At 50.8% G+C, this 25,237-nt stretch overlaps 2 protein-coding genes across 6 annotated transcripts; one reads left to right on the top strand and one right to left on the bottom strand.

The window, feature by feature from the left end:
• Window positions 1-496: 496 nt before the first annotated feature.
• On the bottom strand, window positions 497-8,254 carry LOC147241118 (solute carrier family 22 member 13). Of its 2 annotated transcripts, none has more exons than XM_086194262.1 (10): window positions 7,388-8,254; window positions 6,055-6,158; window positions 4,916-5,070; window positions 3,875-4,043; window positions 3,670-3,784; window positions 3,442-3,548; window positions 3,116-3,327; window positions 2,713-2,818; window positions 2,394-2,606; window positions 497-2,173 (listed from the first exon to the last, which is right to left on the bottom strand). In XM_086194262.1, exons 1-10 carry the CDS (start codon window positions 7,691-7,693, stop codon window positions 2,071-2,073), a joined length of 1,590 nt encoding a protein of 529 aa, XP_086050388.1. In that variant the 5' UTR covers window positions 7,694-8,254; the 3' UTR covers window positions 497-2,070. The 2 variants fall into 2 exon arrangements, with proteins under 2 accessions (XP_086050388.1, XP_086050389.1); XM_086194263.1 differs by having other exon boundaries at window positions 6,627-7,505.
• Window positions 8,255-11,277: 3,023 nt separating this feature from the next.
• Window positions 11,278-25,018, top strand: trak1b (trafficking protein, kinesin binding 1b). 4 transcript variants are annotated; one of them, XM_086193245.1, is made up of 18 exons: window positions 11,278-11,445; window positions 12,367-12,561; window positions 14,658-14,734; window positions 14,860-14,976; window positions 15,102-15,202; window positions 16,743-16,848; window positions 16,942-17,020; window positions 17,098-17,228; window positions 17,358-17,432; window positions 17,536-17,673; window positions 17,770-17,846; window positions 18,992-19,237; window positions 19,310-19,590; window positions 21,254-21,372; window positions 21,743-21,950; window positions 22,073-22,178; window positions 22,661-22,786; window positions 22,960-25,018. In XM_086193245.1, exons 3-18 carry the CDS (start codon window positions 14,684-14,686, stop codon window positions 23,552-23,554), a joined length of 2,556 nt encoding a protein of 851 aa, XP_086049371.1. In that variant the 5' UTR covers window positions 11,278-11,445; window positions 12,367-12,561; window positions 14,658-14,683; the 3' UTR covers window positions 23,555-25,018. The 4 variants fall into 4 exon arrangements, with proteins under 4 accessions (XP_086049371.1, XP_086049370.1, XP_086049367.1 ...); XM_086193244.1 differs by having other exon boundaries at window positions 19,313-19,590; XM_086193241.1 differs by lacking the exons at window positions 11,278-11,445; window positions 12,367-12,561 and adding an exon at window positions 13,648-14,029.
• Window positions 25,019-25,237: the final 219 nt, after the last annotated feature.

Below are 25,237 nucleotides of genomic sequence, written 5' to 3' on the forward strand. Positions count from 1 at the left end.
TTTCATTCTGATGACTGTCTCAAGTTATGCTACCTAACAATGCTAAATTGACATTTCTTCTTTTCTTAAGCCAAGAACCTAAACTGCTGCCTGATTGGGTTACATCTTTGTCCGGGGCTGGCAATAGTTGTAATTTGTAGATAAAGAAAAGGGCGGGGCTTAGACCAGTTGTTCCTGTACGAGGCTTCAACTAGCCACACAGCTAATGTAGCAAAAGTTACTTGGCCATATCCAATCCTGCTAGTTCTAACAACGAACTTGACGTTGGATATTCCATTCAGCCCCTGAGGACGGGGGCTCCCACGTTGGGGATGTCGTAGACCCACAACTAAACAAGTGTCTTGTCATTGTGATGTGGCGATGTGGTTTTAACGCCACGATTGGAGTGCCTGGTGATGAACAATCATGCTGGATGTGATGTCATTGTTGTTACCGCTGCTTAACGCTGTAGAAGGTCGTCTGCCAGAATTAAGATGCTGCACACAGAACATTTTTCCAAACCCGGTTTGACATGTTTATTGCTGCTGGCACAAAGACACAGTACCAAGTACACTTGTTGACACATTTCACTCTTTCCTGTACTTTTAAGTTTTACCAGTGCGCTCTGATGTACTAGGCTGAATCGGTGTAATAAAAGGTCGAGCTGTAAGCTTGCTGGTTTCAGTGTCACCTCTGGCTACGCTAACTCATCCACATCTGGAGGCAGCAGTGAGACATGCTTCCCCCTGTGCCGTAGGAACTTCTCCTTTGCATGCTTTCAAAGCTTCTGCCTTCCTCTTGCACGAGTGATGGCAGGTTACATCACCTGCCCTTGCAAACACATTATTTGATGTAGTTAGAATTCCAATATACATCAACAGCCCTTTAACACATGAAGAAATAAAATCATACAGTAGCAAGTCATATTACATCATCGTGGCAAAACCAATCAAGAAAAACCGTTACAAAAAAGCACTGAATACAGACGTCTTCACATGCTGATCAGTCACTTCCCTACGTTCCCTACAGTAGTCTAACAAAACGGCTGAATGAAGGCAACAGCAGCATGCAGGCTCTCATCTAGATTTGCTTACTAATGAGAGAATAAGAGGTTGGTCACTACAGAATGAGGACACGCTAATGCCACAATCGAACAGTCCGCCGCCACCGTGCGCTTTGTACAAAGATATGGGAGCTTGGGAATGTACAAGATGCTTTAAACCCTTAAATTGATTCTTCAACTGAACTTCTTGGAAGTTCACTAACATCTGATTTTGTCTCAAGAATGCAGACAGCACCAGCCACGTGTATTTATCTGGGAGCCAACCAAGACTGTCCGCTAACAGCTAAAGCGTCTCCAAATGTCTGTTTATTTAATGTCTGTTTATTTAATTTATCCCGCTGTGTTCTCAGCAACCCACAGAGGCTTTGATTCAGGCTCAACGCAGGAAGTAAAACCCCTCGGTTCAGCGCTCAAGAGCTCTGGCTTTGTTGTAGTAGCTGTTAGCTGTCGAACACCGTTAGCTTCAGGCTAAACATGAGTGGCTGGCTCCTTCTGCAGTCTCGAGTCCCACAGACGTGAGGCAAACATTGGGGGAAGAAATGTCTTTGTGAGCTCAAGACATTTCTTGAATGCTTGAAAGGTAAAATATACTTCTTCTTTTCTTTTTTTTTTTTTGTGAAATATCATTTCAAGTTCTAAAAAGTATGAAGTCCAAAAAACATGCTGCCAAACACGGCAACATGTTCTGATACAGGAGGAGGTGGAAGTTCTGGAGGTTCTGCTGGTGCGTCATCAGGTAAATAAAATCGGAGTCTTCGGATCAGCACGGATTTGTAAACATGAACAGTGTTGATGCATCTGGTTTTATGGTAACACGTGTTAGTTGGTCAAGGGGGGCTAGTCACCCCCCACAGAACGTAGAACCTAGAGGTTCTACACGAGTGTCTGCTTGGTGTGCGGTCAGTGATATGTGATGTTTTGGGCTTTTCGCATAGAAGTCATGAGATCTTGGACGTGTCCTTCAGAGGAGGACACGTTCAGTACTGGGACGTGAATAATGGGATGTGTGGGTCCATGTAAACGAGGGTTTAGGTTGGAGCTGCTAGACGCCGTAACTCTTGCTCGTCTGTGCCGCCGGCTGATTGGAGGACATCCTCACACAGCTCAGGGTTCCTTTTGTCTGAAAGAGACCTGCAGAAGACAAAATATTAAGCACTCATTGTGCCAGAGGGCAGGCTGCACGTGAGAACAGTGAGATTATATTTGGGTCATGAGCAGACAGAATGTGCAGAAACTGTGATAACACCGGATCAGGTGGTGTTAAGTCAAAGAACTCACCACAATCGGTTGTTCTGTCTCTAATCCAAACACAAAGAACACGTAAAAAGCAAATAAAATTAGCAGTTACTACCTCGCGTCCCAGTTCTCTGCGTCCTCCACCGTGTCAGGAAGGGGTCTGTCTGCAGTTTCGGGCAGGGCCAGAGCCAGGATGGCCCCAAGCAGCGGGGAGACCCCAAAGATAACCAGGGGTATCGTGGGACTGTGGTTATGAAGCATGTTGATGATGGGAGCTAACACGCCCCCCATCCTTGCAAACATGCTAGACACTCCGATTCCTGTTTGCCTGAACGCAAACAAAAGGATGTTGTAATTGACTCTTTTAGAAACATGCGTCGTCAACACGTTTGTTTAGGGAGAGTAAATGTAGCGCCGCGCGCCACGCGCCTCACCGTAGCACGGTGGGAAATATCTCAGCCGTGTACACGTAGATGATGGCAAAGGAGGCTGTTATACCAAACTTCCCAACCATGGCGAGACCGGTTAGACTGGGATGATCTGTGAGGATGAAGACAAGAAAGACAAGCGCATCAACACCACTTTCACAACACTGCAGCTACAAATGCCACATCACAAATGAGTGCCTCGGTAGTTTGTGCCTGACTGGAATTCAAACTGATTATAATGTTTGTTTTACCCAAATGTACTACCTGCTCGCTCCTTTTGCTTCCTGTTTTAGTCTTTTTTGACAGCCCGACACGTACAAACGTAGAGTTTTACACTACGATCTGAGCGGAACATGGTTAAGTTATCAGGGCAGGTGTAGAGGGCCTATGAGCCAACGCCCCAGCCCACCTGCAGGCACGGCCACCATTAGCAAACAGGCGAATCCTCCTAAGGCCAGAAAGCCGCTTTGAGAAAACCGTCGACTGCAAGGCAGGACGAGCAGCACCAGAGAACGAGCCGGGATCTCAACCAGCCCGAACACAAACTGGGTCAGGTAAAGGTCTGTGCCCAACCTGGACACACCCAGAGAGAGCCCATAATACACCAGCACGTTCACAAACCTACAACGCCAAGAGGGAGGAGTGGATCGGGGGAGAGACAGAAAACCAGTGATGAGACTAAAGACCAGATATGTGAGTGTGATGTTCGTGCACACGTCAAGACACAGAATTTACCAGAGGTAGAACATGATGAGGGCTCGCTTCCTCATCTGAGGAGTTCGTATAAGATCCACTGCCGAGTGGCTTCGCTTCCCTCTGGCAGAGACCCCGCACTTCTCAACCTGACGTGCATTTACACACACACACACACACACACACACACAGCAAAACCTTGAAGGGTCTTTTCCTTATTGTCAAGAACTCCCAAAGAACAATCCTCCGGGCCGTAGAGCAGAGACACACCTGTACGGCAAGGGGTAGGACCCGGCCGTTAACCAGTGCTGCCTTGCGGAGGAGTGCGATGGCTTCTTCCCTCCTGTCGTTGGCCAGCAACCACCTGGCAGAGTGAGGCAGCACCCTGACAGGAGTGAGAAAGAGAGGAACACGGGGTCATTCATGCACTCGCGGTCTGAACCCAGACTGGCTGTGGATCTGCCGAGTCTCCCACCATATATAGAAGATGAGCAGGAGGCCGGGGGCTGATATAGCCAGCTGCAGCCTCCTCCAGTCACGTATGAGATACGCTATGCCCGCCAGCAACATGTACCCCAGACCAAAGGCGTAGTCGGTGATGATCCCGGCTAGCATGCGCCGCTTGGTGCATGTCCACTCAGTACCTGAGGAGACAGTACAGGGAGGGGGGTGGGGCAGCGCAGGGAGAGGGTTGAATTGGGTGGAGGGCTGCAGCTGTAGGGTAGAGGAAAGACTGGCAGGGACTGCGTTCTGGGATCGGGGACACAGCACAAATCACCATGAGAGACCGTATCTGACAAATGACCAGCACTCGCATTCACTGTTACGTTCTACCAGCTGGTTCCCAACATTTTCCACATTATGGGCTCTAATGGTTCTTTGTCATCAATACCAGCACATCTGCTCAGTCCACTAGAAGCTAACAGGTCATTTTTCACTCAAAAAGTGTATTTGGCCTTCCAAGTACTCATGAATTGGGCTCACAAAATGTTTTCCCCTCCTACAGCACAGCTTTGACTCCAGAATGCAGGCAGATCCAGCCACACACATTTAGCTTGAAGCCGCTGGCAGCTAGCAACAGCAAAACTGTCCAAAAAATGTCTGTTTACTAACTTTCATGAACATCGTGTACATTTGAGCTTAAATCAAACTCCAACACTTCCAGTGGCACTGGTTCATGTTAGTGTCAAACTGGAAGTATCAGTCTCCTTTAGCTTCATGCTAAATATGTATACGTGACTGGCTCTTTCTGCATTCTGGATTCACGAAGAAGTGATGCAGGAGTGACAAAAGGTTTAGTGAGCTCAGCTCAACTAGCGTAAGAACTTGAAGGGAAAAATACACTTTTCTACTGAGAAATACTTCAAAAGTTGATTGAAGACATTTCACTCAAACCAACTATGAGCTTTGTGGTTGTATGACTTGCTGCTACTACTTAAGTTGTGGCAGTAGTAGTAGTTGTAGTAGTAGTAGTACAATCTTAGACTTAATGTGAGTATGTCTTGGTTGTTAATACCCAGTACAAAGGCGTTGATTATGACTCCAGATATTGTGGCGCCAACGATGAAGCGAAGAATCACATAGATGGGGAAGTTGGGTGCGAAGGCCACAGCGACGCCGAACACAGTCTGAAGAGCGATGGACAGCAGCAGCACGAAACGCCGGCCGTACCTGGCACAGAGATTCACAGGGCACGTTGGAAAGGTCACGGGTGGACAGGCGTGTGCTGAGAGCATGAACCATGACTGTGACAGGTTGACATCCTGGGCCACCCTGGATTCACTTTCAGTCTCATCAACACGCAGCACAACACATCTCAGAATTTGAAGGCTTTAAAAGAATTATTATTGAACCACCGTTGTGTCCACTTTTAGTCCTGGAGTTTAACTTCAGCACTTCAGCTACAGCAGCTTGTGCCCCACATTCACACTCCAGCTAGCCTCCAGCTAGGCTCTAGTTAAGTTCTAGCTAGGTTCCAACTAGACTCCAGCTAGGCTCCAGCTAAGCTCTAGCTAGGCTCCAGCTCGGTTCCAACTGGACTCTAGGTAGGCTCTAGGTAGACTCCCGCTAGGTTCTAGCTAGGCTATTGTTCTACTCCAGGTAGACTCCAGCTGGACTCCAGTAAGGCTCCCGCTAGGATCCAACCAGTCTCCAGCTAGGCTCAAGCTAGGTTTCAGCTAGTCTTTAGCTAGACTCCAGCTGGACTCCAGCTAGTCTTTAGCTAGACTCCAGCTGGACTCCAGCTAGGTTTTAGCTTGACTCCAGCTGGACTCCACCTCGGTTTTAAGCTTGACTCCAGCTGGACTCCAGCTTGGTTTTAGCTTGACTCCAGCTGGACTCCAGCTAGTCTTTAGGTAGACTCCAGCTGGACTCCAGCTAGTCTTTATCTCGACTCCAGCTGGACTCCAGTGAGGTTTTAGCTTGACTCCAGCTGGACTCCAGTGAGGTTTTAGCTAGACTCCAGCTGGACTCCAGTGAGGTTTTAGCTTGACTCCAGCTGGACTCCAGTGAGGTTTTAGCTAGACTCTAGCTGGACTCCAGTGAGGTTTTAGCTAAACTCCAGCTGGACTCCAGTGAGGTTCAAGCTGCTGCCAGGCTTTGATTCTGAGGATCTGAGTGTTAACACCTCGACGGTAAGGAAGAGGCCATGTCTACCTGTCAGCCATGGCTCCAAACACCACGGCTCCCACCAACAGGCCAAACATGTAGATGGAGGAACCCAGACTGTTCAGACTGGCTTTGTCACATACCAGGTCCCACTGGAGCAGAGAAGTAGAGGAGAGGCGTTAGTGGAGGGTGACACCCCCCCCCCCCCCACACACACACACACACACAGAATGACTACAGTTAATTTCAACTTCAAGGAAATAAAATTGTGGAGTGGGGGGGTGGGGGTGTTATGTGCTGAGGGTCTGACTAAAGAGGTTTCATGACAAACTCAGTGTTTGCATCCCTGCAGCCACAAACACCTCCCTGCAGGTGCCAAAGCTCCAGGTACGATGCCTTTACTGCCCCATCACCTCATGTTAAAGTCAGGTACAGGCTCAGGCCATCTGGACCTGGTCGTCCCCTCAGGGTGCTGTCCCTCATCAATCCTGCGTTTGGTTCTTCCGCGCTAACACGACATGTGAGGTAAAGAACCAGCTGTGCTTCCTCCATGACACCCCCCCCCCCCCCGCCCCACCACGCCTGGAGGAATTCCTGAAAGGAGCTGGTGTGAAAACTACCTGAAGAAATCGTTCAAAATCATCATTCAACCATCAATCCAGAAGAACCACGGAACATTGAGTTCTGTTCTACGGTTGTGTGGTGAAACTTTCAGTTCTGGAACTGATCTGCTGAGGGCTGCGGGTCATCCTGGGGACGGGGAGTGAATACTTTTACATCCCTGATCCTCCAGCTGCTGACGTGAGTTTTAGCTTTGAGCTTCCAGGAACAGTCGTCCTCAAAGCCCCCAAAACCTCAGTGTTCAAGCAACTTTTCCAGACATTTTCCAGGCTTAATTAAATGCAGAGCTCAGAGACTGGTCCAGGTCCAGGTCTCTGGTGAAAACTTGGGTCTTGTGATACTGGACCTGCTTGCTGCATTTGATTTGTTTCTTTTTTTTTCGAGGACGAATCTGAGCCCCTTGTTTTTTAGGATCTCCTGCTCTGTTCTCACTTTGACGTGCTGTCACGAAAGGTGAAGCAGGAAACCCAGCAAAGGTCAGAGACCTGGTCAAGAACCTGGGCCTCTGTGCGGACCGGTCAGGTTCCGCTGGGACAGAGTTACAAACCCTCCCTCACTGTTTTTGTGATGTTCTGTGTACTTTGATCATTTTGTTTCCTGAGGGTTCTGTTGCTCGATGTTCTTCTCTGAGTTTGTCATCTGCAGCGAGACAAAAGCGCGTTTATCAATACAGCAAAGAAACCCCGGAGAGGCATTCATGAGTCCCGGCTTCCTCTCCATCCCATCACCCTTCCAGACCCATGAACTGTAACTGCTTCACCTCTGTGACGGTGGTGCTCTGGAACGTCTCCTGGCTGAACACCCACCCACGGACGCACGGGACGCGGCGCTCCGTGCGGTTGTCCAGCAGCAGGACGGAGGAGCACTGAGAGTCCGGAGACAGGCTGGAGTTCAGGTCGACTCTCCCGGCTCCTTCCCGGCAGCGGTGCGGCGGCGTGGCTCCGGTGAAGATGCTCGCCATCATGTGGAAGGCGAGGAGGACCTGAGGCAAACAAATCCAGATGTATAAAATCTTCTGGTACTTGCCGAACCCCCCGATGGCTGACAGGATCTGGTCGAAATTCATTTTTGTTTGGGGGGGGGGGGTTGGTTCGTTTTCCAGAGGAAGTGAGGCGGTGATCTCCAGATACACAGTCCCGAACCAGGTGGATCAATGTCCCTGTGCACCTGGTCAGTCCCGCCGCAGGACCCGACCCACCTCAGTCGCTGTTAGAACCCCTTGACCCCCTGACTGCTGTCCTCGGATGCGTGAGAGGGTGAGAAGAAGATAAATGCCTCCACGACGGATTCACAACATCCTGGGAAACCTGAACGCATCAAATAAGCGCACGGAAACCGGGAAGCAGGGTTGCGCGTGAATTAAGTTTCTCACAAAAAATTGCAAAAGAAAAAAAAAGTGCCCTAAAAGCGACGCACCCGAATGTTTGCAGCGTTGTTTTGATGCTGCAGCTGGATGCGCGTCCGTGCCTGGCAGCTGGAGGCGCGGGCGCTGGGGAGGGCAGGGCCACGGCGACATGCATGCTGACGGCCTACATGCTGCCAACAGCACCGACGGACTGGTTTTCTTAGCGGAACAGTAAAAGAAGATCCTTCACCTCATCACCGCATCGTTTGTTTTCGGGCTTCAACCCGCAACAAACACCTTCACTGTCGCTCTGCTGCCACCTGCTGGCTGGTCGGTGAACTGCAGCGCGGAACAAACCGTTTAGTTGAAGCGATGAAAAACAAGTTGTTCCTGTTTTCACGCGGCTGGGTTTTTCCTCCGCTCATCTCAGTTTTAGTTTCTGTAGTATTTCTCATGTAGTTTTACTGCCGTCTTCCTTTGTCCTTTTATGGTATTTACACCTTTCTACCTGTCCAGGGACTTAAATTAGCATTTGCTGACATGGCATATTTACGATGTGTTTATGGTGGCGTTTGCGTTCCTTTCAAATATCTCAGTGGGTTCTTTAATTTTAGGTTTAGATCCTAACGGATGTTAAACATAAATCACTGAAGTCCTTTTTGAGCCTCTCAATTTTGAAACGTAACCGTCCAGCATTCCCAAATGTTCCCAACCTCACGGGATCCCGGCGGGAAACGGACTGGAATTCAAAATCTGAAGGAATTTTCTTCCTCTTACTTAAACAAATTTCAGCGAATTTTAAGGGTCTTATATTATTTCTCTCTCTCTCTCTCTCTCTCTCTCTCTCTCTCTCACACACACACACACACACACACACACACACACGCACACTCGATTTTCCCTAATTCTTTTAGTCACTTCGTTTTTGACTAAATCTCTTTTAAGTCCGGTGTTTTTATTTTTTATTTTTTGCATCACCATCCTTAGAGTAATGAGTCCAGGATATTAGGAGGGTCAATTATCATCCAATCTTACGGTTGTTTTGTTTGATGACGTCATCGTTTTGCCTAAGAGAACAAAAAAAAAGCAGCAAATGCTCGAACCCCACAGGAAGCAGCACCTCCTCTGGTGCTGGAGGTTCGGGGGGGGGGGGGGTCTGGCCGTGAGCCCAGCTGGACCGCGGAAGTTCCGACCCGCTGGGCGGAACCTCACCCCGCTCACCGGACTCTCAGCCCGGTTAAACTCTGTAACTTTTACTCCAACGCCAATGAGGAGCAGGGGAACAAAGGCTCCTCTCTCCCGTGGGAGGACCGGCGGACTCCTGGGAGTCGTGAAGTTCCGCCTGGTCAGCGTCAGACCCGCAGAGACCTGCACCTAAGGAGCCCCGCCCACTGTGCTGCTACGCCTGACGCGACACCTGACATGACGGCGTGAGATTCATTGAATAGATCAAATCATCTTCGGGGATTTAGAAAAGAGGTTTGTGACGTCACATGCTCCGCTTCCTGTTGTGGGTGCTCGTGACGTCACCCAGGCTGGGGCTGGGTGCGTGTTTTGGGTGTCTGAATGGCAGCGACACAAATAAACCGTCAAGTCAGCTCGAATTGTACAGGATGCGGTTCTAACTGAAACGGCAACTTCAAAATAAAAGCACTTAAACTGATCTTAAAATTTTGTGACGTTGATCGAATTGGTCCCACATCAGCGACTCACCAGGGTGGATTTATTACACCTGATAGAGTTGGAAGTTTCTGATAATGTTTTGTAATATTGACTGAAGTCTCATCTGCTCTCTTAGGTTCCATAGTTTTATGATTAGGGTTTTTATTTTGAAGTTCTTCACCGGAAGTGATTCCCCCCCTTCTGACTTGACCCACAGCGGTGAGGCTCAGCGACAGAAGGATGGCTGCGGGCAGAGAGGAGTGGACCGGGCCAGGACAGACTTCAGAACCCTTCCAAAGGTGACCTTCATCATCACCATCATCATCAGCCAGAACCGTCAGCACCGAGAGGTCGGTCCGGCGTAGCTCAGGACCGCGCGCCACCCGGCCCCAACACACACACACACGCGCGCGCGCGCGCGCGCGCTGTCTTATCCCAGGAGCATCAGGGTCCCTTCTGGAATCGTGACGACCTCGTTTGGATCGACCCCTCTGCGCGTGAGTAGATCGGTTGTCACTCGGTCCTCACCAGCTGATCGCGCGCTGTTGTGTCATTGTAAGGACATGCGTGACATGAACGTGAGGACCAGATCGCGCCGTGACGCGCCCCGCTGCTGGAGACGAAGCCACACCCTCGGACGGTGCTTGGGTGGGGGGGGGGGGGGGGGGGGCTGCTGCTGCTGCTGCTGCTCCAGACCCGGTTGGGGGGGGGGGGGGCTGTGGTTCGAGACCAGAGAAGCCGGCTTCTGTTGATGAAACCCTAGATGAGTGTGTGTGTGTGTGTGTGTGTGTGTGTGTGTGTGTGTGTGTTACTCACTGTAACTCAGTGTTTTAATGCTGCTGGAGGTTTGGTTCTAAAACCTAGGGGGTCAGAACCCTCTCAGGGGGTCACATGACCATTTCAGGAGGCGGCAGAGGAGGTTCTCCATGCCACCTGTGAAACGTTCCGTTGGGACGAAGCCTGAGGGAGTGTGGAACCATGAGGACGGTTCTTCAGCTGCGCCCCAGTCCAGTTCAACCGTCCGGTGTCCTCAGAAACACCAGGACGAACGTCGTCATCTTCGTTGCTCTGAAAGGTCACATGATGGTGTAATGATGGAGATGAAGCTGAACACTGAACCTGATTGTCTCTGATGTGCTGGTATCAGGTCTCACACACACACACACACACACACACACACACACACACTCTCCTCAGCCTCTGTCTTGTCTGACTCTTCAAGCGCATCTCTCTGCTAACATGGAGGCTTCAGATGTGAGTTGGCTGTTGTCTGCGGTCACACACTGCAGAGCTGCAAGGTCACCGGATAAAAGCCCGGCTGAGTGCCTCTCCGGTACCGGATGGTCATGTGACCGCTGGTCTGTAACTTCTGGAGCTCCGTCCAGACGGATGAGAAGTGGACGGACTCAGATTAATGCGCCTTGCTGGCAGGCGGCCCTGCAGAGTCAGCAGCAGCACTTGGAGCCATGCGGTGCATCGATTAGTTGAAGTTTCTGCTCTAGAAGCCTTGACTGTGGGGACCCCCCCACCCCCCTCACTCGCCTCCCTCTCTCTCCTCTCCAGGTACCTGCTCTATACCCTGTGGAGCTCCAGCGTCAGAGGCCCATGGCCCCCATTTCTCTCCACCAGTGAGAGGTGAGCCAAGCTGGCCTCCCCGGCCCCCTCCCTGCCCCCCGCCCCAGACCCAGACCCGGACCCGGACCCCGACCGTCAGCGAAATCAGGAGGAGCAGTATGTGAGCGAGGGGGAGGTCAGTCTGGCTGACACACTCCCGGCGCCGCCTGACTGCAGGGACGCCGAGACCATCACCGGTACGTGGTAACGAGAACAAAACCCCAATGATCTGTAACTGGAACAGGAGGGAAACTGCCAGGGAACACGCCAGGGAAACCCTCATCCCTCGTTCCTAGCGCCGGACAAGCAGACAGAGGCCCTGTTCCGCTCTCTGTGGCCCTACAGGGCTGCAGAACCCCACCGGGCAGCTAGTTAGCTTAGCTGCACGAACGTTAGCGGCGGGTCGCGTCAACACCAACTGTGATCAGAACCAGAATATGACTAATATAATATTGACTCATCAGGTTGGTTCTGGTCTGGCTCCCTCTGCAGCTCCGCCTCTGCACATCCAGCTTCAGGATCCTCAGAAGCAACTATGAGCATAGTTTTAAAAGTTGGCCTGTTCCTTTAAGGGTTCCAACAAGAACGAGTTGATAGGGAACCTCTTGGATGATCTACTGAAGGAGCCATGACAAAATTACACTCATGTCAAAGTTTACAGCTGCCGAGGTTGGGGGGGGGGGGGGGGTTAGGGTTAGGGTTAGGGGTGCTACTGTATGATGCTGGGGTTATGAAAACAGCTCTTGACGTTCACCCCTGGGCCACCTGGTCGTCTGAGAGGCCTGAAACACCCCTGGGCCACCTGGTCGTCTGAGAGGCCTGAAACACCCCTGGGCCACCTGGTCGTCTGAGAGGTCTGAAACACCCCCGGGCCACCTGGTCGTCTGAGAGGTCTGAAACACCCCTGGGCCACCTGGTCGTCTGAGGGGCCTGAAACACCCCCGGGCCACCTGGTCGTCTGGGGCCTGAAACACCCCCGGGCCACCTGGTCGTCTGGGGCCTGAAACACCCCCGGGCCACCTGGTCGTCTGAGGGGCCTGAAACACCCGCGGACCACCTGGTCGTCTGGGGCCTGAAACACCCCCGGGTCACCTGGCCTTCTCTGTCCTTCCCCTCAGATGTGTGCAACAGCACCGACCTGCCCGAGTTTGAGATCATCAGTCTTCTGGAGGAGCAGTTGCCGGTGTATCGGTTGCGGGCTGACACCATCTACGGCTACGACCACGATGACTGGCTGCACACGCCCCTCGTTGCCCCGGACGCGCCGCTCGACCTGACCACCGAGCAGATAGAGGAGACGCTCAAGTACTTCTGTGAGTCCTCAGGCTGCACTGACCGATCTCTCCTGAATCTGCTGATTTGTCGACCCAACAGTGTAAAACCTAAAAGCAGCAATGATGTTTTTAGAGCCTGGAACCTGCAAACATTTGACAGTTTTGCTTTGAAAGAAGCCTGAGACGATCCATCAGCTGCCAGAACCAACATGAAGATGAGCTGACGGTGGCTCCACAGATCCCCACCCACCACCGAGGAGGTGACCCGTCAAACCCATGGGGTAGTCCAGAAGTTCTAGGGTGTACAGGAACATAGAGAACGTCTAGCTGCTGTGTATATATACATATACAGTATGTATGTGTGTGTGTGTGTGTGTGTGTGTGTGTGTGTGTGTGTGTGTGTGTGTGTGTGTATATATATACTGTATATGTATATGCAGTCCAAATGGGTGACTGGGTGACCAAAGGGATAGTCTGGCTTGTGTTACCAAGCACTGCCACAAGATGGAGCCACGAGGCCACAATCTTAACTTAAAACAATGAAGGGAACTGACAACCAAATCACTCACTCATGTTTAGATGTGTGTTAGATGTGAGTCATAAACTCACATCTATAGAACCTCTCGTTCCCAGGCACCATTACCTTTACCGCCATTGAACCCTGAACACCGTGAGCATAGACCCGTTAAACTGCTTACTCCTGTCAACAAAGCAGACACCAAGTTTGGACAAAAACAAGCTCACAAATGCAGGCGTTCGGAGGAGCCCCAGGCATCCTTAATTGGTCCTAATTAGCTGGACCAGGATGGTCCAGTGGTACCTGGAATGGTACCTGAGAGGTACCATTCCAGGTAACCCTAACCCATATTATATTATATTATATTATATTATGTAATACAACATAGTTATTATATTATGTTATCTAATTGGCCACTGCGGGGCTCCGTAGCCCCCAGCAACACTTTAGCTCCTCCTTTCAGCTGCAGATGTGTTCATTTATTTTCCTCAGATTTAGAGCCCCTCCCACATCACATGGTTGTCCTGATTGTAATTAATCAGTGTTGGTGTGTGTGTGTGTGTGTGTGGGGGTGATTCTTCCACTGTGTGTTGTGATCCTCATTGACTCAGAGGGATGCTGGTGTGTGCAGGGGTGTGTTGTAGGTGAGGATCACCATGGTAACAGTAGCTGGAGGTAGGCAGTGTTCCAGCCGGGGAGGAAGTAGGGGAACGAAAGAAGTCCACTTCTGCTCTTCCAAACAGAATCACTCGCTCTCGACTCTCCGCCTCCCTCCCCTGCTCGCTCACTCGCTCACTCACAGGGGCGTCCGTGTGGGCGGAGGTTGGTTCCGGCCTGATATTCAGCAGCTGAGCTGTGGGGACCAGAGTGAATGGCATTTGTTGGTCAGTGAGGAGCTGAGAGAGGAGACGGAGAGCAGGAGTGAGATGGAGGACTTCACCAGGGAAGAGTGTGAGGTGGACGGCTGGCGCTGGACAGAGGGCAGGACAGGTAACGCGCTTGTTCTGGGCTCAGCCCAGGAAGCTGTGTGGAAGCTAGACTGGACACGACGTGTAGACTCAGATGATGTTGTCAGCGCCTTCCTGTGTGTTTACGCCGTTCTCCCGTCTGTCCCCAGTAGCTGGGAGTGTCCTCCTGGGACGGCTCCCAGCACGCAGAGGGAAGCCTCTGGATCATCAATTAGGCATTTAAATCATTTTTGGCCGAACAAAACAATAACATGCATTGTTTATTAGTTACGTTTGTTATCCTTATTTGTTATTACACACACACACACACACACACACACACGCACAGTTATAGACTCAATCTCCCATAGTTCACAGCTGTGCTAACTGGATTACAGAGGTTTGTCTTCAATAACCTACAGAAGCTAAATGATCGGACGCTGAAGTCGATGGGCGCCACGGCCCCGGGGCGCCACGGCCTGCTGCTGCACGCCATGGAAAACACCCCCCCCCCCGCTATTTCATTAATCACTGATGGGCGTGTTGCATCCTAAATGTGACCTGATCACTACGTCAGAGGGGATGACTTTCTAAACCTGCCATGTTACATAATGTGTGTGTGTGTGTGTGTGTGTGTGTGTGTGTGTGTGTGTGTGTGTGTGTCTCCACAGTATTATGTGCAGAGAGAGTGGGCCAGATGACGAAGACCTACAATGACATCGATGCTGTCACACGTCTTCTGGAGGAGGTGAGGTCGTCTGTTGTGGTCGGTTCTGTCAACACGCCCTCATCAGCTTTAATCGCCAAACCCGACAGAGGAAGCTGTTACATTCGCTGTCATGACCTTCGACCTTCTCCTCTCCTCTCCAATAGAAAGAGAGAGACCTGGAGTTAGCGGCAAGGATCGGTCAGTCACTCCTCAAGAAGAACCGGGTCCTGACGGAGCAGAACGATTACCTGGAGGAGCAAGTGGGTCAGATCACCGAGGAGGTCCGTATCTAGTCACCCATGTAGTCCCTCACACACACACACACACACACACACACACACACACACACACACTCACACACACACACACACACACACACCTGTAAACGTTGGTTGTCCTCCTCCAGGTGGCCCAGCTGCACCATGAGTTGAACCTGAAGGACGAGCTGCTGCAGTTCTACACCACCGCGGCGGAGGAGAGCGAGGACGAGTCCAGCGGCTCCTCAACGTTAGCGTTCGCCACTTTAGTTTAGGGGGATGGAACTGAGTGCTTTTACACTCCAGTTCATTACTGAATATTTAAAATATTTTACTTTAAATATGACACGTTCTTTACTGATTTAATCTGCTTCTACTACTGTAGTACTCCACTCAGATAGAAACATGGTACTTTTTACTCTACAGCTGGTTTACGCTGCATGCAGCAAATGGAGCGTCGGCCTGGTTCTGCTCTAAGGAGAGGTTTTGTAGGATCTAGTTAATCAGATCTGGTCCAGTTCTAGTCCAGGAGTGAGGTCGGTGCTGTCACGGGGGTCGGCACCGTTTGGTCTCGTAACACCGAGTTTAAGAATTGAGCCTCGCCTCGTCACAAATCACGCAGAAACGGTAGAAGGTTTTTTATCATTTGAAAAGGGCACAATAACAAAGAACAGAACAGAAAACATAGAAAAGACAAAGAGGAAGCAAGTCGAAAAGAAAGATCAGTTACAGCGTAAAAAGGCGGTTTGTAGGATGAAAAACAACTTTATTTTTTCAATTTTATCAATTTAAAGCAAACAAAGGGCGGAAGCATAGATGACCACAAATGTGCTATCGGTCACATTGCGGTTGGTTGCTCGCGTGTGTGTTCACTCCACTTCTATAAGCGGAAGAACAGGAATGGATGGAGGTGGATGTCCTCTGGGGTCTCACCCAGCCACCGTCCCCCATCGTGCACATGTGATTCTTGGCTTTATTTGGGGAGGCGGACCTCCAGAACCCTGAGGGCTGAAGAGGTTCTGCTGGGTAAACAACAGAAACAACCCTCAGGGGAAAGTGGCGTTCATGCAGCGCGGGGGCTTTCTCATGTGGGTGATGTCACACACACGTGCTGCTCTGGGACCTCGTGCACTGTGGCTGTTTGGTCAGAAACAGGACAAAAAAAACCTTCTTTGAAATGAAACGTTGTGTTTGTGGACCGTTGGACGTTCTCATAGGGACGTATATTGAACATTCATTCAGATTCAGTTCGTTTAGTGGAAGCTGCATTTATGATCAGCTGGAGCTCGAACCAACCAGCAGAATACAGCAACTACAACTACAACTACAGCAGTAAAATGCAGCTCACACAATACGCAGCAGTAATGTCTATCCAGAAGCATCACGAGTACTTTTACTTCATTTTAGTTTGCTGCTTATACTTAGGCGACATGTGCAAAGAGGATCAAACTCACGCTGAGACAGAATCATTTATTAGGTAGCACGACAGGTAAAAAGGCTTGACAGGTAAAAGCTGCTTGTTCAAAGCAATCTTTGCAAGTAAATCATGAATCCTGCATTCGCAGATTAATTTATGTAGTACAAGAACAAAGTTCTCCAAAAAAATCCCAAATATTTTTTATAATATATCTTGTAGTCGAGTATTTTCAAAAAGTAGTATTTGTAATTTGAGTCCGGAGTTCCAGGCTCACTTTGTGTGTGTGTGTGTGTGTGTGTGTGTGTGTGTGTGTGTGTGTGTCTCTGTCTGTGTCTGTGTGCACACGCGTGTGTGTGTGTGTGTGTATCGGAAGGGGTAAGAAGAGCAGAGTGGAACCAGCTTCAGGAGGATTCGTGAGTGACACACTCCAAAGGAAGCTCAAAGAACTGGAGGAGGAGAACCTGACGCTCCGCTCAGAGGTATCACACACACACACACACACACACACACACACACACACACACACGCATAATTCAGGAGCGTGTGTCTTAATCCCTGATGTCCACGTGCAGGCCAGCCATCTCAAGTCAGAGACAGAAACCTATGAGGAAAAGGAACAGCAGCTTGTCAACGACTGTGTGAATGAACTTAGTAGGTTTTCTTTCACCTCTGTTTTCTTTCTCTTCTTTCTTTGCGTCTCTTTTAACTAAACCGTCTCACGCCTTCAGGGTTGTCCAGTCTCCAGATCTCGGCCATCGCAGAGGAACTGGCCCGTAAGACCGACGATGCGTCCCGACAGCAGGAAGAAATCACACACCTGCTCTCTCAGATAGTGGACCTGCAGAAGAAGGCGAAATCTGTGCGTACGCCTGTGTTATGATCTGTTTAGCCTCACAGATTAGAGCTCAATCAGCTCATGTATCTCTACGTGTGTGTGTGTGTGTGTGTGTGTGTGTGTTTGTGTGTGTGTGTGTGTGAGTGTGTTTAGTATGCGGTGGAAAATGAGGAGCTCTCTCAGCACTTGATTGCGGCTAAAGATGCCCAACGGCAGCTCACCGCAGAGGTAACCGCCTCTCCATGCTAACCAGGCTTCATTCACCTAGACTGTCAGCATTAGCACTTGCATGAGACCAGGCTCTGATACTTTAACCTCTGCCACACGACAGCTGCAGGAGTTGGAGGAGAAGTACTCAGAATGTATAGAAATGCTCCACGAAGCCCAGGAGGAGCTGAAGAACCTGAGGAACCGAAACTACCCCACAGGAACAGCTCGGCGCTACCACCCTCTGGGACTATACCCGATGGTGAGGGAGTGTGTGTGTGTGTGCATGTGTGTGTGTGTGTGTGTGTTTGTGTTGCTGTGATAGTCATCCCTTTCTTCACCGGTTTGTGTTTTACAGGATTCTCTGGCAGCTGAGATTGAGGGAACGATGAGGAAGGAGTTGAGTCTGGACGACCCAGAGTGTGAGGAACAGAAGTATGGATGAAATACTTGACATTGCTCTCATTTGAAACTGTAGTATGTGACGTTTTTCTTCCCTGGAATCAGAGTAATTACAACAGCAGATAGAAGCTGTTCATATGTCTCCATCAGCAAGAGGCATGGCGCCTTGTGTGTGAAGTCAAGTTTTAGCTGGTGCGGAGTTGGTGCCGGTAGTCCTGTAACGACAGACGTCACTGTTGAACTGCAAACGTGCTAGTTAGCGATTAGCATGCTGACGTGACACGTTCACAGCCATGAAAAGTCTCCATGCAGGTGCTCAGAAATCGTTACAAAATCGTTTCCACAGTTCCAGGATTGCTCTACAGCTGAGGTTCTCCAAGTACCAGGTAGGGGCAAAGTTACAGCAGCGTAGCAACTCTCCTCAGCTCCAGCAGGGGGCCCACACGTGGCCACAGAGGGTCCCGCTGGCTTGGATAGAGCCAGTGAGGGAGGGGCCACACATCCACTGGTCAGGGGAAGGCATGAAACGCACCTGCTGGAATATGTTGTTGAATCTCAACTGGTTTAACTGGGTGAACTCTGAGTCACAAAGAAAAGATCCACTGGTTACCAATTACTGATCTATATATTGATGTATCGGTCATGAAACACACTGAAACCTGTCATAATTACCCAGACACGAGTACCTGGGTGGAGTCTCAGTGCTCAGATGAAAACACCAATTCCAATAAACAGCAGGTATATTATGAGACACTTGTCTCGAACATGGATTCACCTGCCGCGCTGACCTGCTAGCACTGCCAGTGGCTAGGCTAGCCCCGTTAGCATTAACATTAGCTCCAACTGGAGCAGCTTTTTCAACTGTTGATCCATATTAGAACAAGACTGGCTACATATTGGGATCTAAAGGGCCGTATTATGGTGACCCAGGAGGAGCTGGACATATTGGGGGTGCATCCCCAGAAGACCCGCCCACTCTGCCTCTGATTGGCACCTGTCTGACTGGCTAGCGCCGGATGTTTAGGACTAAATTGAGGGTCATAAAAGTCCAGTAGCATATAAGAAATATTTTATGCTGAAGAACATTTCGACATAAAGATGTCTTAACATCACCAACCACTTGCTGCAGATTGGATGTAATAAATAATATAACAAACTTGGAGTTTGACTTTGTACAGGATTCATCGTAAGCGTGTTTTCGAGACGGTGAAGAACGTCAACCAGACGGTCCGTCAGCGTTCACTCACACCAACCGGCGCCAACATCCCGGGTTCCAACCAGTCCCTGTCGGCTCGCACCTCGCCACAGTCCAGCGGCCTCTCCACTCCTCACTCCAGCATGTATGTAGGGGACAGCGGCGACAGTGTGACCCTCGACAACCGGGCTCAGAGCATCCTGATGGAGACGGCATCCAATCAGGACAGGTGAGGGGAGCCTCTGACTCTCTGATTTGCTGGAATGTCATGGTTTCCTGCATGTTTTCTGTGTGCCGTCAGCAGCACAGAGGGCCAAGAGAAGAAGGTGAGTGGGGCCGAGGACCTCCGTCTGGCCCTGCGCCGCTTGTCTCTGCGTCGACAGAACAACCTGAGCGAGAGGCGCTTCTTTGAGGAGGAGAGGGAGCGCAGGCGAGGAGGACATGGAGGTCTCCAGGATGGCCTGAGCCAGGAGGGTCTGTTGACCCCCTCAGAAAGCATCATGTCACTGGGGAACCTCCACCTGTGGGCCTCCCGAGGGCCTTACCTCCCAGACAAACTCCAGATTGTCAAACCACTTGAAGGTGAGGGAGAACGGGAGAGCGGGAGGTGCTGCAACGCCGGGAGGAAGGGGGAAGGTGAACGGCACAGAGGGGTTGGGACAAAGAAGGAGTGCAAACGGGGCTGGGGGGTGGAAGAGGAGAGTAGGAGGGACAATCGACATGGGCGCCCACTAGAGGGGGACAGGGAGAGAGGATGGGGGTGGGTGAGGAAGACAGGAGCAGGGATAGAGAGGGAGAGAGGTAGGAGGTGGGCCAGAGACCGGGCCGGGGGCAGGAAGGTGAAGGGAAGCAGAGGGGGAGGGGACAGGCCGCTGTCACTCATGCTCTTCAGCTCCTTCTGGTCCCTCATGCACCATCACAAGTCAGGCAGCTTCGCGTCACGGCACTCGTACTGCAAAGACACGCAGCCCCGAGGGTGGTTGTAGTGGACCCGCACCAGACGGAGGGAAACGACCGTCCTCACCACGCTTGACTAGTGTACATACTTGCTTGACCAGTGGTGGGTCAGAGAGAGAGAGTCACACGCCGTCAGTGCCCACAGCAGCTCCCAGGTTTGCTGCCCTCTGCTGGTGATCATGTACCCTGGTTGAAAGTTAGCCTCCTCTTCTGTTCTTCCTCATTTCCTCCTCATTTTTCTCTCTGTAAATTGTTTTGTCTTTACTTTACTGACTTGCACACGTTTGTCTCTCTCTTCCTCTGTTTTACACGCTCATGCTGTCATTGCCTGCTCATAATTTCTTGACTAATAAAAAAAATGTTTCTCGTTCTAATTTCTCCTCCATTTCATTTCATGTCCATCTTCCTCTGCTGCTGCTGTCTGTCACCTTCCAGTTCCTCTGCTCCCACTGTCGATGCTTCGCTGGTCAGCCAGCTTTGGTAGCACTGAGGCAGATCATGACGCTATGTACACCTGATGAAACACCCAACACTGGGCTCCAGGAACCCTTACATGACACACTGGAGTCTTTTATACCTCCTCCAACACACATTTTCAGCATTTGCATGCTCTCTGTCACGCCATCGCTGCTTCCACCATGTGATCACCAGCGTTTATTTGTTTATTAGCCTGGTATCTCAAAAACAAATGATGGGATTTGATCAGATTTCGTGGGATCGATCCAGGCCGAGACCTGCCGATTCCTGAGTTTGTTCAGGGAAAACACAAAAATGCCTTCAGGAAAGATCGTTAATTCAAAGTCTTGTAGTTCTTCATCACCGCAAATTCAGTCGAGCATATTTCTGACATGATAACGTTCCCATCAACTACCATCTTTGAATGCCGTCCAATCCGCGATGGCCGGTGGTTGTGGTTGATGCTAGCGCGTAGCCACTGCATCTCCAGAACGACTACAAATGACTTGTGGAGGCGTCTGCAGTCAACCGTCGCTCCTGGCCGCTGAAGCCCGATGCACTACGAGGATGTATCGCTAATCTTTACTATCTAGTAGGATGCTGATGTTTGTTGGTAGGATGTTAGCCATCAGGCCCAGGAACGGCCCTCGGTTCACTAACGTTCACACCATGAGCACAAAGGCGAGACAGCAGCCTTGTAGTCTGTGGGATCGGCAGAAAACACAACGGTCCGGTGATGAAAGCGCTCGCCCAACGTCCCAATGTCACTGCTGTGTTGATGTGGCCTTGCTTTGTTTGAAGGACGTCAGCGGTTCTACTGTTGTTCCACCAGGCTCAGCCACCCTGCACCACTGGCAGCAGCTGGCGCAGCCTCACCTCGGCGTGATTCTGGACGCCAGGCCTGGCGTTGTGCCAAAGGGCTACAGACCTCTGGAACTAGAGCTGGAGCAGGTCTGTGTGTGTGTGTGTGTGTGGGGTGGGGGGGGGGTGCTAACAAATACTGGGATTTTTGCAGTATTTCAACATTTCTTTGCATGACTACAGAAGAATATACGTGGCAGGGGTTGGATTATAAAAACTACTGAAACTGATACCAGCCACTTCTGGTCCATGGTAAGATGAAGATGAAGATGAAGAGCAGTGTTGTTGAGAGGAGATTCTATCCAACGTTCAGTGTAGGTGCAGCATTTCAGCATTTCAAATGAGAAGAACCAGAATCTGGACAGTGATTGATACACTGAGTACTGATCAGAACAGAGCAGAAGAGCCGGACCAGGCTGCCAGAACATCTAGCAGTGGTAACAGAGTGCGAATCCTCCAGGTGTATCAGTGGGCCAGCTTTGAGGAGGATGAAGCCAGTGAGCAGTACTTCCAGAACTTGCCCACCTCCTCAGCCAGTGCCTCCCCAGCCATGCCCTCTACCTCCAGCACAGGTGACCCCAACCTGGGGCAGCCACCATCCAGCCTCGCACCACCCTCCCCACCCTCGCCATCCCCGTCGCCACATCTCAGCAACACTGACGCGCTGGGTGAGGACGCACATCACCTTCAGACATGTGCTGAGCCTGTTTGAACATGGTGTCTTCAGTAATCTGTTACCTGTGTGTGTGTGTGTGTGTGTGTGTGTGTGTGTGTGTGTGTGTGTCTGCAGCTGCATACTACCCAGGGAAATGTATGGCTCACACCAGCTCCACCTACACCTTCACCACCTGTCGGATCCTTCACCCGACTGATGAGCAGACGCGGGTCACGCCGAGGTGAGCAGCGGGACTCGCACTCCCTTCTCCTTGACTCTGTTTGGTGTCCTGGAATAAAACTGGATGAACAGTTATAGTTTTAGCTCTGGGCTCATAGCAGGCGTGTGGAGCCGTGAGTGTCGAACTCGTAATGAAAGGATCGGCTTTTTACCCCCCAGGGAGGACATTTACCTCTCTTGGCTGCTGCACGCTTTTAAAATACGTCATTTGAAATACTATGTGCATTATAATGACACTAAAAACAAACACATTAATATAATTACAACATAAGCATGCAGCATAATGTGTTTTTGTACTCTGGGAAACTAAATGCTCACTTAGTCGTTCCCAGTCGACCCTTGTGACTAAACGCCAGCCTTCTATGTGTCCGTTAGCGCTCGTGGTGCTGCGCCGGAGCCGTTCAGCTCACCAGCGCTAGCAAAGGAACATATTTTCAATTTGTCTGATTCCCTCCCCTGTCCTCTTGCTTGCCTGTTTTCCAGTCTGAACCCGGTCCCGTCGTCGTCCTCCTGTGTGATGACCAGCTCGTTGCTGGGTACCCCCGCTGCCACGCCCTGCACCCCCCGCAGGCTCAGTCTCAGGCCCTCAGAATCCTCAACTAATCTCAGGCACGACTCCAAGCTCATTAAAAATATCCGTTTCCAGTGTTGTACGCCCACTTCCTTTGAACAGGTTTAATTTATCCAAACAAGACATTCATCTTCCTTTGCTGCCTTTTGCTTTAAATGTTTTTGGGCAAAAAAAACTGCTGATTCATCAAAGCTGTCATTTGTTTCTGCAGAGATGCCACTCGCACCACCAGCACCTCCCTGGGGCTCGTGCGCCTCCTACAGGAGAGAGGGATCTCAGCAGCAGTGTACCACCAGAGTCAGGGCCTGGAGCACGGCCCCGGCAGCGGGGGGGTTTTATTCAGCACGTCCATCACTCCCAACAAAGCCCCCAACCCAGACCCCCTACGCCCCGCTACCCCTCCGAACTCCCCCACAGGACGAGGAGCTTCTGCTGTATCAACCTTTAACAACTTTGACTTCAAGAGCCCTTCCTATGACAACTTCCTGGCCTCCAAACCGGCCCGCTCCATTCTGAAGGAGGTGACAGGAGGGACGAGGGGCCGGCAGAGGGGGAGGGACTGTGAAAGCCAGACCGACGTTAGCGTAACCGTCCACAACCTCAACCTGCTGGACAAGGTGAAGCGGCTGGGTGTGGCTGGAGCGCCGGGGGGCAGAGCGATGAGTCCTGGCCCTATCCTGGGACCCCTAGGTGGGCTGCGCAGGTCGGGCTCCCCTTTTGGGCCTGATGGAATTAGGAGGAACAGAAGTTATCCCGCCATGGTTGGAGCCAGCATGGCCATGAAAGCCCCTGGTCCCCCGGAGTAGTCCAGACCCCTGCTGGCAACAGGGCCCCCCAACAGGGCTGAGGGCCGGCTGCTGAGCAGTCGCCTGGCGCCCGACTCGTCTCCCTGTACCACAACAGTTACAGACGCAGTCCACAGTCCAGTGGCTTCGGCCATGACTCACACCTGAATTGTAAACAGAAGCCGACAGTCTAAAGGTGGTCGGTTCAGCCCGATACTCAAAGATCCAGCTTCCCCGCATGGTACCCAGTCAGACGATGCTTGTGATTTCCTTGGATTGATCCCCCCCCCCCCCCCATTCAGGCAGGGCGAGTGCTATCACTGTTAGAGGGAAATCCAGGTATTTGTCCACTTCTTTTCCTTTGTCCCCCGTGTTTTTGGGTCAAAACTATTGATAGAGACGGAAATGATTGTGGAATTCATTCCCATATTGAGCGAGAACGTTTCAACTGGCGATCCCAAGATGGCTGCATGTGGTGCAGCCCTCCGCCTCAAAGACAGCACCACTACGGGAGGCAACGTCAGCTGAAGTGAAGGCGGGTCTACCAGTGACAGAAGTTCGCGCCGCTATCATGATATCACGCGCCAGTGCAACGATCGAAATAATCATCTTCCATCAATGAGTTCCACCCAAACACACAGCAAACTCAGGGTGGGAGTGACGTTGAAGACCCTGCAGCTGGAGGACTGGTTGTAGTTGTGGACCTCGGTTCGACGACCTGGGAAGTCGCTCCAGGATGTGGCGGTGGATGTAAACGCCTCTGTGTTTGTAAGAACTTGGCTAATTAGCTTAGCATAAGGACTGCAGGCATGTGACAGCGAAAACTCAGAAATTCAAACGTGCCCCCCCAGTGTGAGGTGGCTGAGAGCAGCAGTTCGCTGCTGTGGTCTGGACCCCTGCGTCTGGGACCTGCTGGCTGGATGCAGAACTCCTCCCTCACACCCCCACTCTCCCCCTGATGGGTTCATGCGACCTAACCTGCCATCACACTCATCGGCTAGTCACGGTAGCGCTAATCCACGCATTTTTAGTACTAGATTAGGATGAAGGTTATTAAACATTTACACTTGAGTCATGGAAACACGCCATCTCTGTCACCCTCCTGCTAAACCTGGTCCTCTCCAGCCAATCATGGCATAGATTTTATGTCAGTATTAAAGACGCTTGGGTTTAGTTTCCTAATTGGCCTTCACAGAGAGAAGTTGATGAAGCTTCCAGTGACCTGGACGGATCGATGCGCTCGTGGCGAGGACGGCGGGGGCGCGAGGGAAGGACCGGAAGCATCCTCCTGTTCCCTTTACCAGTGAAATGAAGCAATACAGTTCCTGGTGATGATTTATGGCTCCTGCGTGGGAGAAGACTTATTTATTTTGAAGCCTATTTTTAAAATCACGTGCTCACTGTGTAATTCTCATCATGTGTAGCATCACTGTAATTATTAGGGTGAACTTGTAATCAGGGTTTTTCCAAATTAAAAGTTCAGCCATCAAACCTTTCCTTGATCTTGTAATTTTCTTGTCCATTCAAGGCTGAACAATGTGTGCAGTATTTGCTAATGTGTGTGGAAAATATTAGAAATGAAGCGCTGTGGAGACGTCCCAGCCTCCAAATGGAGTCTGAGCGGCGTCTTTGTCCGGCACGCAGCCCAGCAACAATCACATCAGTATCTCCTCAACCTGGTTTTCTATTAAAACCAACAGTGTT

This window comes from Aulostomus chinensis, chromosome 22 (genome assembly GCF_037954235.1).
Source record: "Aulostomus chinensis isolate RoL2024-O1b breed Wild chromosome 22, RoL_Achi_v1.0, whole genome shotgun sequence".
Lineage (NCBI taxonomy): Eukaryota > Metazoa > Chordata > Actinopteri > Syngnathiformes > Aulostomidae > Aulostomus > Aulostomus chinensis.

What these genes read in the sequence shown, in the direction of transcription:
- LOC147241118 (XM_086194262.1), bottom strand. Translation starts at nt 7,693, where the DNA reads ATGAATTTCGACCAGATCCTGTCAGCCATCGGGGGGTTCGGCAAGTAC. An exon ending in AGAGCACCACCGTCACAGAG is followed by an intron (nt 6,159 to 7,387) that starts GTGAAGCAGTTA and finishes TCTCTGCTCCAG; the next exon opens with TGGGACCTGGTATGTGACAA. An exon ending in TCCTACCCCTTGCCGTACAG is followed by an intron (nt 3,549 to 3,669) that starts GTGTGTCTCTGC and finishes AATGCACGTCAG; the next exon opens with GTTGAGAAGTGCGGGGTCTC.
- trak1b (XM_086193241.1), top strand. Translation starts at nt 13,696, where the DNA reads ATGGTAACAGTAGCTGGAGGTAGGCAGTGTTCCAGCCGGGGAGGAAGT. An exon ending in ACGGCATCCAATCAGGACAG is followed by an intron (nt 19,238 to 19,309) that starts GTGAGGGGAGCC and finishes GTGTGCCGTCAG; the next exon opens with CAGCACAGAGGGCCAAGAGA. An exon ending in GAATCCTCAACTAATCTCAG is followed by an intron (nt 22,787 to 22,959) that starts GCACGACTCCAA and finishes TTGTTTCTGCAG; the next exon opens with AGATGCCACTCGCACCACCA.